The 24,733-nt window shown below is 39.9% G+C and overlaps 1 protein-coding gene across 1 annotated transcript in view; it reads right to left on the reverse strand.

The window, feature by feature from the left end:
- The window catches only part of LOC117542047, a 53,613-nt gene that overhangs the window by 8,182 nt on the left and 20,698 nt on the right, over nt 1-24,733 (reverse strand). Inside the window, exons 12-16 of the mRNA XM_034209505.1 lie at nt 24,474-24,596; nt 24,186-24,383; nt 22,895-23,586; nt 22,045-22,494; nt 21,099-21,348 (exon numbers count right to left, since the gene is read on the reverse strand). Coding sequence (XP_034065396.1) covers nt 21,099-21,348; nt 22,045-22,494; nt 22,895-23,586; nt 24,186-24,383; nt 24,474-24,596 — 1,713 coding nt within the window. The remainder of the gene's footprint in view (nt 1-21,098; nt 21,349-22,044; nt 22,495-22,894; nt 23,587-24,185; nt 24,384-24,473; nt 24,597-24,733) is intronic.

The following is a 24,733-nucleotide window of genomic DNA, read 5'->3' on the forward strand; positions in this document are numbered from 1 at the left end:
GTGTGTGTGTGTGTGTGTGTGTGTGTGTGTGTGTGTGTGTGTGTGTGTGTGTGTGTGTGTGTGTGTGTGTGTGTGTGTGTGTGTGTGCAGTGGTCCCGCCAAACCCCCGACCCGTCTTGTAACACGGAGCCGTTTCCTACACCATCAGGGCCGGTTATAACCAATTTGCTGCTCTAGGCGAGATTTTAGCTGGCGCCCCCCCCCTGCCAGAAAATCGTTCAGTAGAACAAATAAAAGTATCCAAGGAATAAACAATAGAATATATAAAAAATAAATAAAAAATCTCTACAAAAGACCAATGCACTACAAAAACATAAACTTATTGACATAGGTCATATACATCAAAAAGGCTTCAAATGTATTCAGTATTATATGAGCATGTTTTAATTGGGGTGAGGACATCCCATCCTCTAGGGGGGTCCGGGGGTATGCCCCCCCGGGAAGAAATGTTTGAACATTTAAAGTAAAATGCTTCAATCTGGTGCACTTTGAGCACACATTACTAGAGACCTGATCTAGGGGGTACAACTCTAACGGCCCGTCCACACACAGCGTGCGTTGAAGCTTGCCGGCGGGCGTGTCTGAAACTCGACCAACAACTAATCACATGAATCTCCCGCCCCTGACATACAAGCAGCGGTTTGATTGGCTAGAGCTTGTACTGTCATATGATTCGATTGGCTGACGCTTCTGCCGTGGCTTCAAAACTTGAACATTGCTCAACTTTTGCAGCGAGCCACGCCAGCAAAGTGACGTCACCCCATTCAAATTGAATGGTGAAGCTTTCAACGCACGCCGCTGTGTGGACGGGCCGTAAAACACCCATATGAAAAAGATTGGTTTACATTTTAATAATCAAATAAGTATGTGAACATAACCAATAACCTACCATAGCCAATAGAAAATAAATGCAACTTATTTTATTTTTGTTGTTCATTCATATCTTATTTTACCTAGTTAACATTTATTTTTGCATATTTTTGTATCTCTCAAGTTTTAAATGATATTTTTGGTTTACTGTCCTATAGTATACATTGAAATGATTTCAAACCTGTTTACCCCAATAATTATAAAAGAGTGCCTTGGAAATATTTGTTTACATAAATTGCATTTATCTCTCTCGCTCGATCCCACACCCACTTTGGCTGTGAGCTGCGGGCGCCTGATAAGCCAACACCCCCCACTTTCATCACTTACAGCGCCCATCGTACAGGGCAAATGAAAAGTGTAACTGGGGTGAAAAGGGTGTTACCTTGACTTAATTATGAATGTTGTTATATCAAGGCCAAAAATTAGGATGAGCGCAAACAGTCAAAATGTTTGTTTCCCTCCCAGAGCTGCCAGCGCAGCCCCCCCCCCAAATCTGGTGCCCTAGGCAATCGCCTATGTCGCCTATGCCAAAAACCGGCCCTGACTTAACCTAACAGCTTATTTAATTTGTTTTCACAATTACTAATGTCATGTTTTTTTTTATTCTTGAAGAGAATGTATTTTTTTCTGGCATTCTTCCAGGATTAACAAAAATAAGAATAACATTGAGAACAATCTTTGAAGTAAATGGCTGTTGTTAAACGCTTCCCACATTTACTTCAATCGTACAATAGAAAAGATAAAAGTACCCAAGGAATACACAATAGAATATATAAAGAATAAATGAAAAATCTCTACAAAAGACCAATATACTACAAAAACAGAAACGTATTGACATGTTGGTAATATACATCAAAAAGGCTTCAAATGTATTCGGTATTGTATGAACATGTTTGAATTGGGGTGTGGACGTCACATCCTCTAGGGGGGTCCGGGGGTATGCCCCCCCGGGAAGAAATGTTTGAACATTTAAAGTAAAATGCTTCAATCTGGTGCACTTTGAGCACACATTACAAGAGACCTGACCTAGGGGGTACAACTCTAAACACCCATATGAAAAAGATTGGTTTACATTTTAATAATCAAATAAGTATGTGAACATAACCAATAACCTACCATAGCCAATAGAAAAATAAATGCAACTTATTTTATTTTTGTTATTCATTCATATCTTATTTTACCAAGTTAACATTTATTTTTGCATATTTTTGTATCTCTCAAGTTTTAAACGATATTTTTGGTTTACTGTCCTATAGTATACATTGAAATGATTTCAAACCTGTTTACCCCAATAATTATAAAAGAGTGCCTTGGAAATATTTGTTTACATAAATTGCATTTATCTCTCTCGCTCGATCCCACACCCACTTTGGCTGTGAGCTGCGGGCGCCTGATAAGCCAACACCCCCCACTTTCATCACTTACAGCGCCCATCGTACAGGGCAAATGAAAAGTGTAACCGGGGTGAAAAGGGTGTTACCTTGACTTAATTATGAATGTTGTTATATCAAGGCCAAAAATTAGGATGAGCGCAAACAGTCAAAATGTTTGTTTCCCTCCCAGAGCTGCCAGCGCAGCCCCCCCCCCAAATCTGGTGCCCTAGGCAACCGCCTATGTCGCCTATGCCAAAAACCGGCCCTGACTTAACCTAACAGCTTATTTAATTTGTTTTCACAATTACTAATGTCATGTTTTTTTTTATTCTTGAAGAGAATGTATTTTTTTCTGGCATTCTTCCAGGATTAACAAAAATAAGAATAACATTGAGAACAATCTTTGAAGTAAATGGCTGTTGTTAAACGCTTCCCACATTTACTTCAATCGTACAATAGAAAAGATAAAAGTACCCAAGGAATACACAATAGAATATATAAAGAATAAATGAAAAATCTCTACAAAAGACCAATATACTACAAAAACAGAAACGTATTGACATGTTGGTAATATACATCAAAAAGGCTTCAAATGTATTCGGTATTGTATGAACATGTTTGAATTGGGGTGTGGACGTCACATCCTCAAGGGGGGGTCCGGGGGTATGCCCCCCCGGGAAGAAATGTTTGAACATTTAAAGTAAAATGCTTCAATCTGGTGCACTTTGAGCACACATTACTAGAGACCTGACCTAGGGTGTACAACTCTAAACACCCATATGAAAAAGATTGGTTTACATTTTAATAATCAAATAAGTATGTGAACATAACCAATAACCTACCATAGCCAATAGAAAATAAATGCAACTTATTTATTTTTGTTGTTCATTCATATCTTATTTTACCTAGTTAACATTTATTTTTGCATATTTTTGTATCTCTCAAGTTTTAAACGATATTTTTGGTTTACTGTCCTATAGTATACATTGAAATGATTTCAAACCTGTTTACCCCAATAATTATAAAAGAGTGCCTTGGAAATATCTGTTTACATAAATTGCATTTATCTCTCTCGCTCGATCCCACACCCACTTTGGCTGTGAGCTGCGGGCGCCTGATAAGCCAACACCCCCCACTTTCATCACTTACAGCGCCCATCGTACAGGGCAAATGAAAAGTGTAACCGGGGTGAAAAGGGTGTTACCTTGACTTAATTATGAATGTTGTTACATCATGTCCGAAAATTAGGATGAGCGCAAACAGTCAAAATGTTTTTTTCCCTCCCAGAGCTGCCAGCGCAGTGCCCCCCCCCAAATCTGGCGCCCTAGGCAACCGCCTATGCCAAAAACCGGCCCTGACTTAACCTAACAACTTATTTAATTTGTTTTCACAATTACTAATGTCATGTTTTTTTTTATTCTTGAAGAAAATGTATTTTTTTCTGGCATTCTTCCAGGATTAACAAAAATAAGAATAACATTGAGAACAATCTTTGAAGTAAATGGCTGTTGTTAAAGGCCCTGTCACACTGTCCCGAAATTGACACCCGATGGACACACGAATATGGAATTGTGAATTTCGCACGAAGATGGCCCCGAACCACACACAAAGGCAACATTTACATTACATTTAAGACATACAACTGCAATGAAAGTACCAAAAACAATTATGTTACAGTACTATGATACTGTACTGATATCTTCAGACTTTGTTCTTTACTTTATCCGTCGTTATATGTAGAAAATATTACGTTTTCTCCGTAATGTTGTTTCCATAACAACAACAACTTCCTGTCAACTGTCCTTCAAAATAATATATTATATCCTTTTTAGTTTCACAGAACACAAATTGGGTTATTTACATAATATATTTACATGATTTTGTTGTGCAATAAAACAACCCGATGGACACACGATAAAGGAAATGTTTAAATTCGGCTGTGATCGTAGCAACATCGGGCCATTCGTGAGGGCATCTAAGCCATCGTATGACCGCCGGTGGAGTTTCTCAGGCTCCGGCAGCAACTTCGTGAGCGGCAACTTCGTAAGGTACTCGTGAGGGCATCTTGTCAAATCGTGTCATCTTCGTGTTATCATCGGTGCATTCACCCTCACTCTGATCGGGGCGAATGCCCGATGGCACCGATGATAACAAGATGCCCTCACGATGGCCTTACGAAGGGCACAATTGACACACGAATTCAACACGAAAATGAACCTTCGCAAGGTCCTTCGGCAATTTTTTGCCATGCCAAAGATTTTGCCACCGCTCACGAAGTTGCTGCCGGAGCCTGAAAAACTCCACCGGCGGTCATACGATGGCTTAGATGCCCTCACGAATGGCCCGATGTTGCTACGATCAGAGCCAAATTTGAACATTTCCTTTATCGTGTGTCCATCGGGTTGTTTTATTGCACAACAAAATCATGTAAACATATTATGTAAATAACCTAATTTGTGTTCTGTGAAACTAAAAAGGATATAATATATTATTTTGAAGGAGAGTTGACAGGAAGTTGTTGTTGCTATGGAAACAACATTACGGAGAAAAACGTAATATTTTCTACATATAAAGACGGATAAAGTAAAGAACAAAGTCTGAAGATATCAGTACAGTATCATAGTACTGTAACATAATTGTTTTTGGTACTTTCATTGCAGTTGTATGTCTTAAATGTAATGTAAATGTTGCCTTCGTGTGTGGTTCGGGGCCATCTTCGTGCGAAATTCACAATTCCATATTCGTGTGTCCATCGGGTGTCAATTTCGGGACAGTGTGACAGGGGCTTAAACGCTTCCCACATTTACTTCAATCGTACAATAGAAAAGATAAAAGTACCCAAGGAATACACAATAGAATATATAAAGAATAAATGAAAAATCTCTACAAAAGACCAATATACTACAAAAACAGAAACGTATTGACATGTTGGTAATATACATCAAAAAGGCTTCAAATGTATTCGGTATTGTATGAACATGTTTGAATTGGGGTGTGGACGTCACATCCTCTAGGGGGGTCCGGGGGTATGCCCCTCCAGGAAGAAATGTTTGAACATTTAAAGTAAAATGCTTCAATCTGGTGCACTTTGAGCACACATTACTAGAGACCTGACCTAGGGGGTACAACTCTAAACACCCATATGAAAAAGATTGGTTTACATTTTAATAATCAAATAAGTATGTGAACATAACCAATAACCTACCATAGCCAATAGAACAATAAATGCAACTTATTTTATTTTTGTTATTCATTCATATCTTATTTTACCGAGTTAACATTTATTTTTGCATATTTTTGTATCTCTCAAGTTTTAAATGATATTTTTGGTTTACTGTCCTATAGTATACATTGAAATGATTTCAAACCTGTTTACCCCAATAATTATAAAAGAGTGCCTTGGAAATATCTGTTTACATAAATTGCATTTATCTCTCTCGCTCGATCCCACACCCACTTTGGCTGTGAGCTGCGGGCGCCTGATAAGCCAACACCCCCCACTTTCATCACTTACAGCGCCCATCGTACAGGGCAAATGAAAAGTGTAACCGGGGTGAAAAGGGTGTTACCTTGACTTAATTATGAATGTTGTTATATCAAGGCCAAAAATTAGGATGAGCGCAAACAGTCAAAATGTTTTTTTCCCTCCCAGAGCTGCCAGCGCAGCGCCCCTCCCAAATCTGGCGCCCTAGGCAACCGCCTATGTCGCCTATGCCAAAAACCGGCCCTGACTTAACCTAACAACTTATTTAATTTGTTTTCACAATTACTAATGTCATGTTTTTTTTTATTCTTGAAGAGAATGTATTTTTTTCTGGCATTCTTCCAGGATTAACAAAAATAAGAATAACATTGAGAACAATCTTTGAAGTAAATGGCTGTTGTTAAACGCTTCCCACATTTACTTCAATCGTACAATAGAAAAGATAAAAGTACCCAAGGAATACACAATAGAATATATAAAGAATAAATGAAAAAATCTCTACAAAAGACCATATACTACAAAAACAGAAACGTATTGACATGTTGGTAATATACATCAAAAAGGCTTCAAATGTATTCGGTATTGTATGAACATGTTTGAATTGGGGTGTGGACGTCACATCCTCAAGGGGGGTCCGGGGGTATGCCCCCCCGGGAAGAAATGTTTGAACATTTAAAGTAAAATGCTTCAATCTGGTGCACTTTGAGCACACATTACTAGAGACCTGACCTAGGGTGTACAACTCTAAACACCCATATGAAAAAGATTGGTTTACATTTTAATAATCAAATAAGTATGTGAACATAACCAATAACCTACCATAGCCAATAGAAAATAAATGCAACTTATTTTATTTTTGTTGTTCATTCATATCTTATTTTACCTAGTTAACATTTATTTTTGCATATTTTTGTATCTCTCAAGTTTTAAACGATATTTTTGGTTTACTGTCCTATAGTATACATTGAAATGATTTCAAACCTGTTTACCCCAATAATTATAAAAGAGTGCCTTGGAAATATCTGTTTACATAAATTGCATTTATCTCTCTCGCTCGATCCCACACCCACTTTGGCTGTGAGCTGCGGGCGCCTGATAAGCCAACACCCCCCACTTTCATCACTTACAGCGCCCATCGTACAGGGCAAATGAAAAGTGTAACCGGGGTGAAAAGGGTGTTACCTTGACTTAATTATGAATGTTGTTACATCATATCCGAAAATTAGGATGAGCGCAAACAGTCAAAATGTTTTTTTCCCTCCCAGAGCTGCCAGCGCAGTGCCCCCCCCCAAATCTGGCGCCCTAGGCAACCGCCTATGTCGCCTATGCCAAAAACCGGCCCTGACTTAACCTAACAGCTTATTTAATTTGTTTTCACAATTACTAATGTCATGTTTTTTTTTATTCTTGAAGAAAATGTATTTTTTTCCGGCATTCTTCCAGGATTAACAAAAATAAGAATAACATTGAGAACAATCTTTGAAGTAAATGGCTGTTGTTAAAGCCCCTGTCACACTGTCCCGAAATTGACACCCGATGGACACACGAATATGGAATTGTGAATTTCGCACGAAGATGGCCCCGAACCACACACGAAGGCAACATTTACATTACATTTAAGACATACAACTGCAATGAAAGTACCAAAAACAATTATGTTACAGTACTATGATACTGTACTGATATCTTCAGACTTTGTTCTTTACTTTATCCGTCGTTATATGTAGAAAATATTACGTTTTCTCCGTAATGTTGTTTCCATAACAACAACAACTTCCTGTCAACTGTCCTTCAAAATAATATATTATATCCTTTTTAGTTTCACAGAACACAAATTGGGTTATTTACATAATATATTTACATGATTTTGTTGTGCAATAAAACAACCCGATGGACACACGATAAAGGAAATGTTCAAATTCGGCTCTGATCGTAGCAACATCGGGCCATTCGTGAGGGCATCTAAGCCATCGTATGACCGCCGGTGGAGTTTCTCAGGCTCCGGCAGCAACTTCGTGAGCGGCAACTTCGTAAGGCACTCGTGAGGGCATCTTGTCAAATCGTGTCATCTTCGTGTTATCATCGGTGCATTCACCCTCACTCTGATCGGGGCGAATGCCCGATGGCACCGATGATAACAAGATGCCCTCACGATGGCCTTACGAAGGGCACAATTGACACACGAATTCAACACGAAAATGAACCTTCGGAAGGTCCTTCGGCAATTTTTTGCCATGCCAAAGATTTTGCCACCGCTCACGAAGTTGCTGCCGGAGCCTGAAAAACTCCACCGGCGGTCATACGATGGCTTAAGATGCCCTCACGAATGGCCCGATGTTGCTACGATCAGAGCCGAATTTGAACATTTCCTTTATCGTGTGTCCATCGGGTTGTTTTATTGCACAACAAAATCATGTAAACATATTATGTAAATAACCTAATTTGTGTTCTGTGAAACTAAAAAGGATATAATATATTATTTTGAAGGAGAGTTGACAGGAAGTTGTTGTTGCTATGGAAACAACATTACGGATAAAACGTAATATTTTCTACATATAAAGACGGATAAAGTAAAGAACAAAGTCTGAAGATATCAGTACAGTATCATAGTACTGTAACATAATTGTTTTTGGTACTTTCATTGCAGTTGTATGTCTTAAATGTAATGTAAATGTTGCCTTCGTGTGTGGTTCGGGGCCATCTTCGTGCGAAATTCACAATTCCATATTCGTGTGTCCATCGGGTGTCAATTTCGGGACAGTGTGACAGGGGCTTAAACGCTTCCCACATTTACTTCAATCGTACAATAGAAAAGATAAAAGTAGCCAAGGAATACACAATAGAATATATAAAGAATAAATGAAAAATCTCTACAAAAGACCAATATACTACAAAAACAGAAACGTATTGACATGTTGGTAATATACATCAAAAAGGCTTCAAATGTATTCGGTATTGTATGAACATGTTTGAATTGGGGTGTGGACGTCACATCCTCAAGGGGGGTCCGGGGGTATGCCCCCCCCGGGAAGAAATGTTTGAACATTTAAAGTGAAATGCTTCAATCTGGTTCACTTTGAGCACACATTACTAGAGACCTGACCTAGGGTGTACAACTCTAAACACCCATATGAAAAAGATTGGTTTACATTTTAATAATCAAATAAGTATGTGAACATAACCAATAACCTACTATAGCCAATAGAAAATAAATGCAACTTATTTTATTTTTGTTGTTCATTCATATCTTATTTTACCTAGTTAACAATTATTTTTGCATATTTTTGTATCTCTCAAGTTTTAAACGATATTTTTGGTTTACTGTCCTATAGTATACATTGAAATGATTTCAAACCTGTTTACCCCAATAATTATAAAAGAGTGCCTTGGAAATATCTGTTTACATAAATTGCATTTATCTCTCTCGCTCGATCCCACACCCACTTTGGCTGTGAGCTGCGGGCGCCTGATAAGCCAACACCCCCCACTTTCATCACTTACAGCGCCCATCGTACAGGGCAAATGAAAAGTGTAACCGGGGTGAAAAGGGTGTTACCTTGACTTAATTATGAATGTTGTTACATCATGTCCGAAAATTAGGATGAGCGCAAACAGTCAAAATGTTTTTTTCCCTCCCAGAGCTGCCAGCGCAGTGCCCCCCCCAAATCTGGCGCCCTAGGCAACCGCCTATGTCGCCTATGCCAAAAACCGGCTCTGACTTAACCTAACAACTTATTTAATTTGTTTTCACAATTACTAATGTCATGTTTTTTTTTATTCTTGAAGAGAATGTATTTTTTTCTGGCATTTTTCCAGGATTAACAAAAATAAGAATAACATTGAGAACAATCTTTGAAGTAAATGGCTGTTGTTAAAGCCCCTGTCACACTGTCCCGAAATTGACACCCGATGGACACACGAATATGGAATTGTGAATTTCGCACGAAGATGGCCCCGAACCACACACGAAGGCAACATTTACATTACATTTAAGACATACAACTGCAATGAAAGTACCAAAAACAATTATGTTACAGTACTATGATACTGTACTGATATCTTCAGACTTTGGTCTTTACTTTATCCGTCGTTATATGTAGAAAATATTACGTTTTCTCCGTAATGTTGTTGCCATAACAACAACAACTTCCTGTCAACTGTCCTTCAAAATAATATATTATATCCTTTTTAGTTTCACAGAACACAAATTGGGGTTATTTACATAATATATTTACATGATTTTGTTGTGCAATAAAACAACCCGATGGACACACGATAAAGGAAATGTTCAAATTCGGCTCTGATCGTAGCAACATCGGGCCATTCGTGAGGGCATCTAAGCCATCGTATGACCGCCGGTGGAGTTTCTCAGGCTCCGGCAGCAACTTCGTGAGCGGCAACTTCGTAAGGCACTCGTGAGGGCATCTTGTCAAATCGTGTCATCTTCGTGTTATCATCGGTGCATTCACCCTCACTCTGATCGGGGCGAATGCCCGATGGCACCGATGATAACAAGATGCCCTCACGATGGCCTTACGAAGGGCACAATTGACACACGAATTCAACACGAAAATGAACCTTCGCAAGGTCCTTCGGCAATTTTTTGCCATGCCAAAGATTTTGCCACCGCTCACGAAGTTGCTGCCGGAGCCTGAAAAACTCCACCGGCGGTCATACGATGGCTTAAGATGCCCTCACGAATGGCCCGATGTTGCTACGATCAGAGCCGAATTTGAACATTTCCTTTATCGTGTGTCCATCGGGTTGTTTTATTGCACAACAAAATCATGTAAACATATTATGTAAATAACCTAATTTGTGTTCTGTGAAACTAAAAAGGATATAATATATTATTTTGAAGGAGAGTTGACAGGAAGTTGTTGTTGCTATGGAAACAACATTACGGAGAAAACGTAATATTTTCTACATATAAAGACGGATAAAGTAAAGAACAAAGTCTGAAGATATCAGTACAGTATCATAGTACTGTAACATAATTTTTTTTGGTACTTTCGTTGCAGTTGTATGTCTTAAATGTTATGTAAATGTTGCCTTCGTGTGTGGTTCGGGGCCATCTTCGTGCGAAATTCACAATTCCATATTCGTGTGTCCATCGGGTGTCAATTTCGGGACAGTGTGACAGGGGCTTAAACGCTTCCCACATTTACTTCAATCGTACAATAGAAAAGATAAAAGTACCCAAGGAATACACAATAGAATATATAAAGAATAAATGAAAAATCTCTACAAAAGACCAATATACTACAAAAACAGAAACGTATTGACATGTTGGTAATATACATCAAAAAGGCTTCAAATGTATTCGGTATTGTATGAACATGTTTGAATTGGGGTGTGGACGTCACATCCTCTAGGGGGGTCCGGGGGTATGCCCCTCCAGGAAGAAATGTTTGAACATTTAAAGTAAAATGCTTCAATCTGGTGCACTTTGAGCACACATTACTAGAGACCTGACCTAGGGTGTACAACTCTAAACACCCATATGAAAAAGATTGGTTTACATTTTAATAATCAAATAAGTATGTGAACATAACCAATAACCTACCATAGCCAATAGAAAATAAATGCAACTTATTTTATTTTTGTTGTTCATTCATATCTTATTTTACCTAGTTAACATTTATTTTTGCATATTTTTGTATCTCTCAAGTTTTAAACGATATTTTTGGTTTACTGTCCTATAGTATACATTGAAATGATTTCAAACCTGATTACCCCAATAATTATAAAAGAGTGCCTTGGAAATATTTGTTTACATAAATTGCATTTATCTCTCTCGCTCGATCCCACACCCACTTTGGCTGTGGCCTTAAAGCCCCTGTCACACTGTCCCGAAATTGACACCCGATGGACACACGATAAAGGAAATGTTCAAATTCGGCTGTGATCGTAGCAACATCGGGCCATTCGTGAGGGCATCTAAGCCATCGTATGACCGCCGGTGGAGTTTCTCAGGCTCCGGCAGCAACTTCGTGAGCGGCAACTTCGTAAGGCACTCGTGAGGGCATCTTGTCAAATCGTGTCATCTTCGTGTTATCATCGGTGCATTCACCCTCACTCTGATCGGGGCGAATGTCCGATGGCACCGATGATAACAAGATGCCCTCACGATGGCCTTACGAAGGGCACAATTGACACACGAATTCAACACGAAAATGAACCTTCGCAAGGTCCTTCGGCAATTTTTTGCCATGCCACCAGCGGTCATACGATGGCTTAAGATGCCCTCACGAATGGCCCGATGTTGCTACGATCAGAGCCGAATTTGAACATTTCCTTTATCGTGTGTCCATCGGGTTGTTTTATTGCACAACAAAATCATGTAAATATATTATGTAAATAACCCAATTTGTGTTCTGTGAAACTAAAAAGGATATAATATATTATTTTGAAGGAGAGTTGACAGGAAGTTGTTGTTGCTATGGAAACAACATTACGGAGAAAACGTAATATTTTCTACATATAAAGACGGATAAAGTAAAGAACAAAGTCTGAAGATATCAGTACAGTATCATAGTACTGTAACATAATTTTTTTTGGTACTTTCGTTGCAGTTGTATGTCTTAAATGTTATGTAAATGTTGCCTTCGTGTGTGGTTCGGGGCCATCTTCGTGCGAAATTCACAATTCCATATTCGTGTGTCCATCGGGTGTCAATTTCGGGACAGTGTGACAGGGGCTTAAAACGCTTCCCACATTTACTTCAATCGTACAATAGAAAAGATAAAAGTACCCAAGGAATACACAATAGAATATATAAAGAATAAATGAAAAATCTCTACAAAAGACCAATATACTACAAAAACAGAAACGTATTGACATGTTGGTAATATACATCAAAAAGGCTTCAAATGTATTCGGTATTGTATGAACATGTTTGAATTGGGGTGTGGACGTCACATCCTCTAGGGGGGTCCGGGGGTATGCCCCTCCAGGAAGAAATGTTTGAATATTTAAAGTAAAATGCTTCAATCTGGTGCACTTTGAGCACACATTACTAGAGACCTGACCTAGGGGGTACAACTCTAAACACCCATATGAAAAAGATTGGTTTACATTTTAATAATCAAATAAGTATGTGAACATAACCAATAACCTACCATAGCCAATAGAAAATAAATGCAACTTATTTTATTTTTGTTATTCATTCATATCTTATTTTACCAAGTTAACATTTATTTTTGCATATTTTTGTATCTCTCAAGTTTTAAACGATATTTTTGGTTTACTGTCCTATAGTATACATTGAAATGATTTCAAACCTGTTTACCCCAATAATTATAAAAGAGTGCCTTGGAAATATTTGTTTACATAAATTGCATTTATCTCTCTCGCTCGATCCCACACCCACTTTGGCTGTGGCCTTAAAGCCCCTGTCACACTGTCCCGAAATTGACACCCGATGGACACACGATAAAGGAAATGTTCAAATTCGGCTGTGATCGTAGCAACATCGGGCCATTCGTGAGGGCATCTAAGCCATCGTATGACCGCCGGTGGAGTTTCTCAGGCTCCGGCAGCAACTTCGTGAGCGGCAACTTCGTAAGGCACTCGTGAGGGCATCTTGTCAAATCGTGTCATCTTCGTGTTATCATCGGTGCATTCACCCTCACTCTGATCGGGGCGAATGTCCGATGGCACCGATGATAACAAGATGCCCTCACGATGGCCTTACGAAGGGCACAATTGACACACGAATTCAACACGAAAATGAACCTTCGCAAGGTCCTTCGGCAATTTTTTGCCATGCCACCAGCGGTCATACGATGGCTTAAGATGCCCTCACGAATGGCCCGATGTTGCTACGATCAGAGCCGAATTTGAACATTTCCTTTATCGTGTGTCCATCGGGTTGTTTTATTGCACAACAAAATCATGTAAATATATTATGTAAATAACCCAATTTGTGTTCTGTGAAACTAAAAAGGATATAATATATTATTTTGAAGGAGAGTTGACAGGAAGTTGTTGTTGCTATGGAAACAACATTACGGAGAAAACGTAATATTTTCTACATATAAAGACGGATAAAGTAAAGAACAAAGTCTGAAGATATCAGTACAGTATCATAGTACTGTAACATAATTTTTTTTGGTACTTTCGTTGCAGTTGTATGTCTTAAATGTTATGTAAATGTTGCCTTCGTGTGTGGTTCGGGGCCATCTTCGTGCGAAATTCACAATTCCATATTCGTGTGTCCATCGGGTGTCAATTTCGGGACAGTGTGACAGGGGCTTAAACGCTTCCCACATTTACTTCAATCGTACAATAGAAAAGATAAAAGTACCCAAGGAATACACAATAGAATATATAAAGAATAAATGAAAAATCTCTACAAAAGACCAATATACTACAAAAACAGAAACGTATTGACATGTTGGTAATATACATCAAAAAGGCTTCAAATGTATTCGGTATTGTATGAACATGTTTGAATTGGGGTGTGGACGTCACATCCTCTAGGGGGGTCCGGGGGTATGCCCCTCCAGGAAGAAATGTTTGAATATTTAAAGTAAAATGCTTCAATCTGGTGCACTTTGAGCACACATTACTAGAGACCTGACCTAGGGGGTACAACTCTAAACACCCATATGAAAAAGATTGGTTTACATTTTAATAATCAAATAAGTATGTGAACATAACCAATAACCTACCATAGCCAATAGAAAATAAATGCAACTTATTTTATTTTTGTTATTCATTCATATCTTATTTTACCAAGTTAACATTTATTTTTGCATATTTTTGTATCTCTCAAGTTTTAAACGATATTTTTGGTTTACTGTCCTATAGTATACATTGAAATGATTTCAAACCTGTTTACCCCAATAATTATAAAAGAGTGCCTTGGAAATATTTGTTTACATAAATTGCATTTATCTCTCTCGCTCGATCCCACACCCACTTTGGCTGTGGCCTTAAAGCCCCTGTCACACTGTCCCGAAATTGACACCCGATGGACACACGATAAAGGAAATGTTCAAATTCGGCTGTGATCGTAGCAACATCGGGCCATTCGTGAGGGCATCTAAGCCATCGTATGACCGCCGGTGGAGTTTCTCAGGCTCCGGCAGCAACTTCGTGAGCGGCAACTTCGTAAGGCACTCGTGAGGGCATCTTGTCAAATCGTGTCATCTTCGTGTTATCATCGGTGCATTCACCCTCACTCTGATCGGGGCGAATGTCCGATGGCACCGATGATAACAAGATGCCCTCACGATGGCCTTACGAAGGGCACAATTGACACACGAATTCAACACGAAAATGAACCTTCGCAAGGTCCTTCGGCAATTTTTTGCCATGCCACCAGCGGTCATACGATGGCTTAAGATGCCCTCACGAATGGCCCGATGTTGCTACGATCAGAGCCGAATTTGAACATTTCCTTTATCGTGTGTCCATCGGGTTGTTTTATTGCACAACAAAATCATGTAAATATATTATGTAAATAACCCAATTTGTGTTCTGTGAAACTAAAAAGGATATAATATATTATTTTGAAGGAGAGTTGACAGGAAGTTGTTGTTGCTATGGAAACAACATTACGGAGAAAACGTAATATTTTCTACATATAAAGACGGATAAAGTAAAGAACAAAGTCTGAAGATATCAGTACAGTATCATAGTACTGTAACATAATTTTTTTTGGTACTTTCGTTGCAGTTGTATGTCTTAAATGTTATGTAAATGTTGCCTTCGTGTGTGGTTCGGGGCCATCTTCGTGCGAAATTCACAATTCCATATTCGTGTGTCCATCGGGTGTCAATTTCGGGACAGTGTGACAGGGGCTTAAACGCTTCCCACATTTACTTCAATCGTACAATAGAAAAGATAAAAGTACCCAAGGAATACACAATAGAATATATAAAGAATAAATGAAAAATCTCTACAAAAGACCAATATACTACAAAAACAGAAACGTATTGACATGTTGGTAATATACATCAAAAAGGCTTCAAATGTATTCGGTATTGTATGAACATGTTTGAATTGGGGTGTGGACGTCACATCCTCTAGGGGGGTCCGGGGGTATGCCCCTCCAGGAAGAAATGTTTGAATATTTAAAGTAAAATGCTTCAATCTGGTGCACTTTGAGCACACATTACTAGAGACCTGACCTAGGGGGTACAACTCTAAACACCCATATGAAAAAGATTGGTTTACATTTTAATAATCAAATAAGTATGTGAACATAACCAATAACCTACCATAGCCAATAGAAAATAAATGCAACTTATTTTATTTTTGTTATTCATTCATATCTTATTTTACCAAGTTAACATTTATTTTTGCATATTTTTGTATCTCTCAAGTTTTAAACGATATTTTTGGTTTACTGTCCTATAGTATACATTGAAATGATTTCAAACCTGTTTACCCCAATAATTATAAAAGAGTGCCTTGGAAATATTTGTTTACATAAATTGCATTTATCTCTCTCGCTCGATCCCACACCCACTTTGGCTGTGGCCTTAAAGCCCCTGTCACACTGTCCCGAAATTGACACCCGATGGACACACGATAAAGGAAATGTTCAAATTCGGCTGTGATCGTAGCAACATCGGGCCATTCGTGAGGGCATCTAAGCCATCGTATGACCGCCGGTGGAGTTTCTCAGGCTCCGGCAGCAACTTCGTGAGCGGCAACTTCGTAAGGCACTCGTGAGGGCATCTTGTCAAATCGTGTCATCTTCGTGTTATCATCGGTGCATTCACCCTCACTCTGATCGGGGCGAATGTCCGATGGCACCGATGATAACAAGATGCCCTCACGATGGCCTTACGAAGGGCACAATTGACACACGAATTCAACACGAAAATGAACCTTCGCAAGGTCCTTCGGCAATTTTTTGCCATGCCACCAGCGGTCATACGATGGCTTAAGATGCCCTCACGAATGGCCCGATGTTGCTACGATCAGAGCCGAATTTGAACATTTCCTTTATCGTGTGTCCATCGGGTTGTTTTATTGCACAACAAAATCATGTAAATATATTATGTAAATAACCCAATTTGTGTTCTGTGAAACTAAAAAGGATATAATATATTATTTTGAAGGAGAGTTGACAGGAAGTTGTTGTTGCTATGGAAACAACATTACGGAGAAAACGTAATATTTTCTACATATAAAGACGGATAAAGTAAAGAACAAAGTCTGAAGATATCAGTACAGTATCATAGTACTGTAACATAATTTTTTTTGGTACTTTCGTTGCAGTTGTATGTCTTAAATGTTATGTAAATGTTGCCTTCGTGTGTGGTTCGGGGCCATCTTCGTGCGAAATTCACAATTCCATATTCGTGTGTCCATCGGGTGTCAATTTCGGGACAGTGTGACAGGGGCTTAAACGCTTCCCACATTTACTTCAATCGTACAATAGAAAAGATAAAAGTACCCAAGGAATACACAATAGAATATATAAAGAATAAATGAAAAATCTCTACAAAAGACCAATATACTACAAAAACAGAAACGTATTGACATGTTGGTAATATACATCAAAAAGGCTTCAAATGTATTCGGTATTGTATGAACATGTTTGAATTGGGGTGTGGACGTCACATCCTCTAGGGGGGGTCCGGGGGTATGCCCCTCCAGGAAGAAATGTTTGAATATTTAAAGTAAAATGCTTCAATCTGGTGCACTTTGAGCACACATTACTAGAGACCTGACCTAGGGGGTACAACTCTAAACACCCATATGAAAAAGATTGGTTTACATTTTAATAATCAAATAAGTATGTGAACATAACCAATAACCTACCATAGCCAATAGAAAATAAATGCAACTTATTTTATTTTTGTTATTCATTCATATCTTATTTTACCAAGTTAACATTTATTTTTGCATATTTTTGTATCTCTCAAGTTTTAAACGATATTTTTGGTTTACTGTCCTATAGTATACATTGAAATGATTTCAAACCTGTTTACCCCAATAATTATAAAAGAGTGCCTTGGAAATATTTGTTTACATAAATTGCATTTATCTCTCTCGCTCGATCCCACACCCACTTTGGCTGTGAGCTGCGGGCGCCTGATAAGCCAACACCCCCCACTTTCATCACTTACAGCGCCCATCGTACAGGGCAAATGAAAAGTGTAACCGGGGTGAAAAGGGTGTTACCTTGACTTAATTATGAATGTTGTTACATCAAGGCCAAAAATTAGGATGAGCGCAAACAGTCAAAATGTTTTTTTCCCTCCCAGAGCTGCCAGCGCAGCGCCCCCCCCCCCCCAAATCTGGCGCCCTAGGCAACCGCCTATGTCGCCTATGCCAAGAACCGGCCCTGTACACCATGCTAAATGTATGTCTGCATAAAGCTGAGTTATGATCGGTCATAATAACACAGAATTTGGTGATGATTAAATAGTTTACCGTGAGATTTACTCCCATACTTTTGGCCATACTCACGCAGCCCTACAAATGAATTGAGATTTCCACACAAATGTTCTTTAGCAAGTGTGCAGAGCAGTGTTGATTTAAAAAAGCAATTTGAAGGTTGGATATTTGTAAACCTTTTTTTGTGTATATATATTCATAATTTAAGATGTAAATGAATTCCAGTTCATTTGTAGTACTTTCTATTTTTATTGTGACATTTGGTGGCATCAATGTCTGCATTTGATACAGATAATGGAGCAGTTGCTTTCGGGCAGTGCTTTTCAATGTGTGGTCCGTGGACCACTGGTGGTCCGTGAGCGCCCCCTAGTGGTCCTTGAGTATATTGGTAACATTTCACTTTTGAAATAAATAAATACATTTAAGTTTTCCGCACTCTCGCGATAATATCTCCTCAATGGAGCGAGCTTAAGTTTCACTTTCGATTGCGTGATATAGCCCAGATAAACACCTTCACCCCAAATGTTGCCACTTGTTTGTACCATTTTCAGGCGATTTGTAAAGAACGATGTGTTTTTGGATATTTGTGGAGTTAGGTGGTCCGCGAGTGTTTTTTTATTGGTTAAGTGGTCCTTGGTATGAAAAAGTTTGAGAAACACTGCTTTAGGGCCACAGTGTAGGCCTATATCCCTAAGGTCAAATAATGAGATCCTCGACCTCCGCCCCCCCCCCCCCCCTCTCGCACCTCCACACAGAGCCCCCCCACATATCAAATCCCAACTTAACCCCTGCTTCTAACTAATTAGGCTAACTTAAATAAACTCACTAATTAATGAAACCAGTTCAATACGCATTATTCTTATCATTATCATCATTCTTATCATCGCAGCCAGTAACGGTAAGGTATCTAATTACTTATTTATTTAGTATTCCGTAACTTAATAACAGAGATGGTCAAACTAAAGTGGTAGAGACATGGCAGAAATCCTACAATGAAGCGGGACAGTGAAGTATTCACCCATGAGAGGGCGATCAAGAAAAGAAAACGAGCGGCCCCGTTGAAGGAGTTTACAGATGAAAAGACACCAAATCACAACAAGTAGGCTATATTTAGGTGTTTTTTTGTAAATAACCAACGGTATCAAGAGGAAGTAAAGTCCCCTGGTTTGTCCCTTATTCCCTAACTGCCATGAGACAACTCAAAATCAAGTTTCTAAAATCCGACACTGAGGTGGTCTTAACGCACCGGCAGATGACGGCGCTGACAAAGTGTGTTTCCCGCAGCGAGACGCTACTAATTGTGGGCTTATCATGTTGATTCGGCCACAACAGAACACAAAATAATAAACTCTCGCTCTCTCCAGAGGGGCAGGTCAGCCAAAAAGGACAAACGGGCCGTTGCCCTGGCAACATTAGCCCGTACCTGTGCATGTCCCTGGTGTTGAACATAAACAACAATCTAAAAAAATAAGTTGTAAAAGTACACTCAGAAATATTTGACCTAATAATAACATTTAGAAACAGGTCAAAATGTTTTACTATTATAATTGTTATTTTTGTATAATTGTATTATTATTCAAGTCTTGTTGTGTCTCTTTGTCCCTCTGTATCTATTTGTCTTCATTTTGTTTCTCTTTGAAGTCCTTTTCTTTGGTTTTCATTTTGTGTCTCTTTATAGTTTATTGTGCCGCTCTCTCTGTAGTTTCCTTTGACTCTCTGTAGTTTCTTTTGTCTCTTTATAATTGATTTTGTGTCTCTGTAGTCATTTTTATTTGTATCTTTTGGGTAATTGTGTCTCTCTGTGGTTATCTTATGTATTTATTTCTGTGAGTGTAGGTCATCCCCCGTCACTTTTTTGTCATTTTGTTGTCATTTTACGTACATTTTTTTGTCATTTCGTCATTTTCTTTCATTTTAAGTTTCTGAGGAGACAAAGCCATGGACCAGTTTCTCAGCGTCTGACAGGGAGAGTGTGGACGGAGTTTTGCAAATGTTCCTGAGGTGGTAGTGTAGAAGGACATTTTGCTTGATGTGGGTGTCAAAGGTCAGATGTCGGTCAAATCTTACACCCAGGTTGGTAACTGATGGTGAAAGGAGTTTGTTTTGAATAAACTAAACTAAAACTAAAAAACAAAATAAATAAAATAAACCGTTAGGCCGTTAGCAAACGTGAGAAATTTCAGGCCGATCGGACAATATCTTTAGGAGTTAGAGCAGTAACACCAGGGCCGTCCCTCCTTACAGGCCGATCACGCGGACTGTGTGGGGCCTCACCTTGCAGGTGCAGACTTCCTGTACGTTTTTTATACACCTCCAAGAGGCTTTTTGGTTCGTCTCCGCACCCTAGATATACTAGCGAGTTTCGTTTGTTTACGTGAAAGTTGGGGGAGTTTACGTTAAAAACTGAAGTGGGCGTGTGCAAACTTCCGGAACCAATTACACATCGCAATTTTCACCAGTCCTGACGCGGGTGCACAATTTGGTGAGTTTTCACATTATGTTGCGGGGTCAAAATAAGCGCCCATGTCACTAGGCTGGCACTTTTTCTGTGCTTTTGTCCGTCGTTTTCCCTGTTTTGTGTTGGTTATTGCTGCGCGAGCAATTAGAATAGGGTCTTCGCCGACCTCTGGTCTCAGACCCTAATAACATAAATAACCCAATCAGATTAAAAAAAACTAAGCTAAAACAAGAGGTTTGCTGCTTCATAAATTCATGGGAAGGCTGTGGCTCAGTGGAATAGTGCGCTGAACTTCTGAATCAGGGGATAGCAAGTTCGAGTCCCACTGTAGTCAGCATGTCGTTGTGTCCCTGGGCAAGACACTTCACCCCAAAGTGCTCCTGTGGGGATTGCCCACAGTACTAAATGTATGTAAGTCGCTTTGGATAAAAGCATCTAACAAGTGACATGTAATGTAATAAATATATATTAATGAGAATTTCTAATATTATACACAAACAAATTATTTATACAGTTATATATTTATGACAGTTGTGGAGTTACTCCTCACATGTCTGAGGAAGCAGCGGGCCACCATGGCGGGCTCCCTCTGGCAGGCCTCCAGCTCCGGCAGGAAATAGTGGCTGTGGAAGTCGTAAAGCTTCTCCAGGTTACCGAAGATGACGCCTCTCTTGCCCCGGAGGTCCTGGGGGATGTCGGGTCGGTCCAGCAGAGGGAGGTAGTGCGTCAGGATGTAGCCCAGAGAGCGGACGTACTCCCTCTCTGTGAACACCAGCTCCTCCAGGACACGCTGCAGCCTCCTGGGAACAAGACAGAAAGAACTTCAGACCTAGGACACTCAAGAGCATATTCTTCATAAATATATTATTAGCTAGTAGTATTTGCAAATAAAAAATGGTATCTCTTCAACCGTTGAATAGATATTTTATGTGTTCTCTGCATCTGTACAAAACAAATCATATAAGTAAATGTTTTTAATTCTCATATTGGTCGTTCTGTGAATACTAATGTCACTCACAAATGCTTTGTACATTATTGTTTCTCACAATGTTACTCTGTGATCTCCTTGATTGGTTTTACAGCTAATTGATACTGAATTCTCAGATTTCCGGTATTTAGTTATATCTGAATTAGATACTTGTAGTCGTAGTTTTTTAAACGTACATTGAAAGCATATTGACAAAGTAATTTAATGTTTCAGCAGATGATACATTGACATGCTGTCCTTTTAATCTTACTCCATGCACTGTGATAGAAAAAAACTAAAAGTTGACAAGTGCAAAAAGAGAAGGGAAGAGAAGCAGAGAAAACAGTACCTGTAGCACTTCATTGGAGGCTTAGAGGCAGAAAAGAGTGCATGAAATGTCATTAAGACTCACAACATTAGTCAAATAAAGGCATGTCAATCAACTCACAGAATTATATCTTGCAGAGACAAAGTCAGATTAATTAGATTAGTAATGCAAGCACACTTCACCCACATGAAGTAAACTTACAGTGCATTGCTGGCACTCTCCTGTGGATTTGCCAAACCAAAGGCCCCCTCATATCTCCCGATGGGCAGGCTGGAGTGTTTGCAGCCTAAAGTCCCGTCCCCCCCCGCCGCCCCCCGGTCGCTCATACAGGAGTCCTCGGAGCAGAAGCTGCCGTGTCGGGACAGCTGGAACTTCTGAGCCTCCTGGAGGATCCGACAGGACGGCTGGCCGTGGTGTGAGCAGGACGAGGAGGGGCGTCCCCGCTGCTCTGGAGGAGTGGAGGACCCCGCCGTCACTGCTGCTGTGATGCACGAGTCCTGGCTCACCGACCTGGATCCAAGACCTCGTGCCCATGGAAACCACTGGCAACCGACAGTGTGGGACTGAGACAGAGCAGCGGCGTCCCTCTCGCTCCTCGCTCTACTCGTCTGTCTCCTCCTCGTCTCTCTTTCTGTTCTCCTTGCCGTCCTACTATTAGATTATGAAAAGGCAATTTACCAGAGTATTTTACACAGTGGAAACATCACAGACCTTCAGAGGGAACAGATGAGATCAATCAATTCATGTTTTGCTCTGTAGAATGTCAAAAGAGTTGAAACATTACCATCCCACTTTTTTCAAAGTCTTGGTTAAGGTCTTTAAATGTTGTGTTTTGTTAGTCCAAAATATTATGATATAAAACATAGCATTATCTGCCATTTTCACATAAAAAACGACTTAATCCATTAATAGATTGTTAAAATAGTTGATGATTAATTATTTGTATGATTAGTCAACTAGTGTATTAGTTGACTAATCCAACCAAGAACTCTGAATCCTGTTGAAAAATACCAAATCCTACCCAAGTGAGATGAATGGACCAACATATTACCTGTGAGGAGACTGTGGAGGGACCTTTGACTCCTGGCTGTGATTTTCAGGTTTGATGTTAGAGCAGGCTGCAGATGTTGGGTCTGTGTTGTTGCTGCCCAGGATCGGCCTTCTCTTCCCTAAATCCACGGCTCCAGACACTATGCTCTCCCACTGCGGGTGACCAGGTCCGGGTGTTGACTGTACCACCAGACTCTGGCTCCCAGGTGACGGTGTCTGGACAGTAGTGCTCACCACATCAACATAATGACCTTCACACCAGCTGCTAGAGTCTGGTTCAGGGTGGAAAACCTCATCCACTTCCTGGATCCTCTCCTGAAGCTGCTGCCTGGCCTCCTGGCATCGCAGCCAGGCTACGTTCCAGACCTGCATCCCCCTGGAGCCCCTCAGGGCGCTGGCCTGGGCCTTCACTTCCTGAAATGTATCTGGGCTGAACTGGAGGAACCTGTCTTGGAAGGTCTGGAGTACGGAGGTGTCACTGCTGGACGGTATAACACTGGTGGTGGTTGGGTGGGATGCATCAGATGGGAAAAGGGATGCAGTGCTCGATCGAGGGTCTTGGTTGTGGCGCTGTATTGGCTGAGGGTTGGCTTGATTGACAGGTGCTGTATCCTGGTCACGGTTTTGCTTTTGGTAGATTCTGGATTGAGTCTGGTCCAGGTACTCAATGCATTCGCTGGCCAGAGCATTAGCCTATTTCGAGATATGAGAAGTTATTTTTATTATTCATGATAAGAAATGTTCATGCTCTCATCTACTTCTTTAATATCATGTTACCCTCCACAGACATACATTTTATAACCTGACACAAATATCAGCGAAGAAGAAGCAGGATTGCACTTCACTATCATAAAACAGCACATACAAAAACTGCTTTCTTGAAAGTGATTACATCTCTGTGAAAGAGCAAAAAATGCATTGCAATGGCTTTCATTTCTAAGTAATGACCTTTAATTATTCATTTGAAATCATCCTAAAAGAGTAAGGAGTGTTTGACTAATGTATTGACTAAAAAATACTTCAATGTACTAAATTTGACGAGGAATTACTGTATTTGAAAGTATTTGAAAACCCTTTTCAGTTACATTGATGCGTGATTGGTTATTTTTGGCCCTGCATCATTCTGCAACAAGGATGTATAGTGGTTATAGTAATAGTATACTGTATGCATGAATGCGCAAAGTTATATTTGCAAATAATGATCAGAACACTATTTGGGGTAAAAGCACTAGCTGTACGAAGCTTGAATACTTGAATGTTTACTGATAACTGTTGTAATGTCTCACACCAACCTGCTCACAGAAATCACACACGTTGACCATGGTCTGCAGCTCCCTGCCGCAGGCCTCTGCTCTGCACAGGAACTCCTCCAGGCCTGACTTGAAGGAGCAGACTAGAGTCCAGAACTCCTCCGTCTCTGGGTAGGAGAGCCCACTCTGCTGGAGGAGCTCTGCCTCTGACACTAACGTCATGGCGTGGTGTCTGCGGTCCTGCAGGAGGAGGGAGAGAGAGATTCAGACAGGTGGACGGACAGAGGCACCCAAACACACGATAATAGCCACAAGAAAACATAGACTCACATTAGCTTCAATGAGGAAGCGAGTGAAGCTGTTGAGGGTCTGCTCCATTTGCTCTCCAGAGTCCTCGACTGACTCAGCCTCGGGCAGGTGGCGCTCTCCCTCTGCAGTAAACCACTGTTGCATCTGCAGGGAAGGGAGAGGCAAAACAATATTGTGTGTGTTAGTATGAGCATGTACATGTGTAACTTACTTTAAAAAGTCATAATCTAATCAGTAAACTATTTAAGTTCATATTTAAATGTATATGTGCGCATGTGTAC

Source organism: Gymnodraco acuticeps, unplaced genomic scaffold, assembly GCF_902827175.1.
Source record: "Gymnodraco acuticeps unplaced genomic scaffold, fGymAcu1.1, whole genome shotgun sequence".
NCBI lineage: Eukaryota > Metazoa > Chordata > Actinopteri > Perciformes > Bathydraconidae > Gymnodraco > Gymnodraco acuticeps.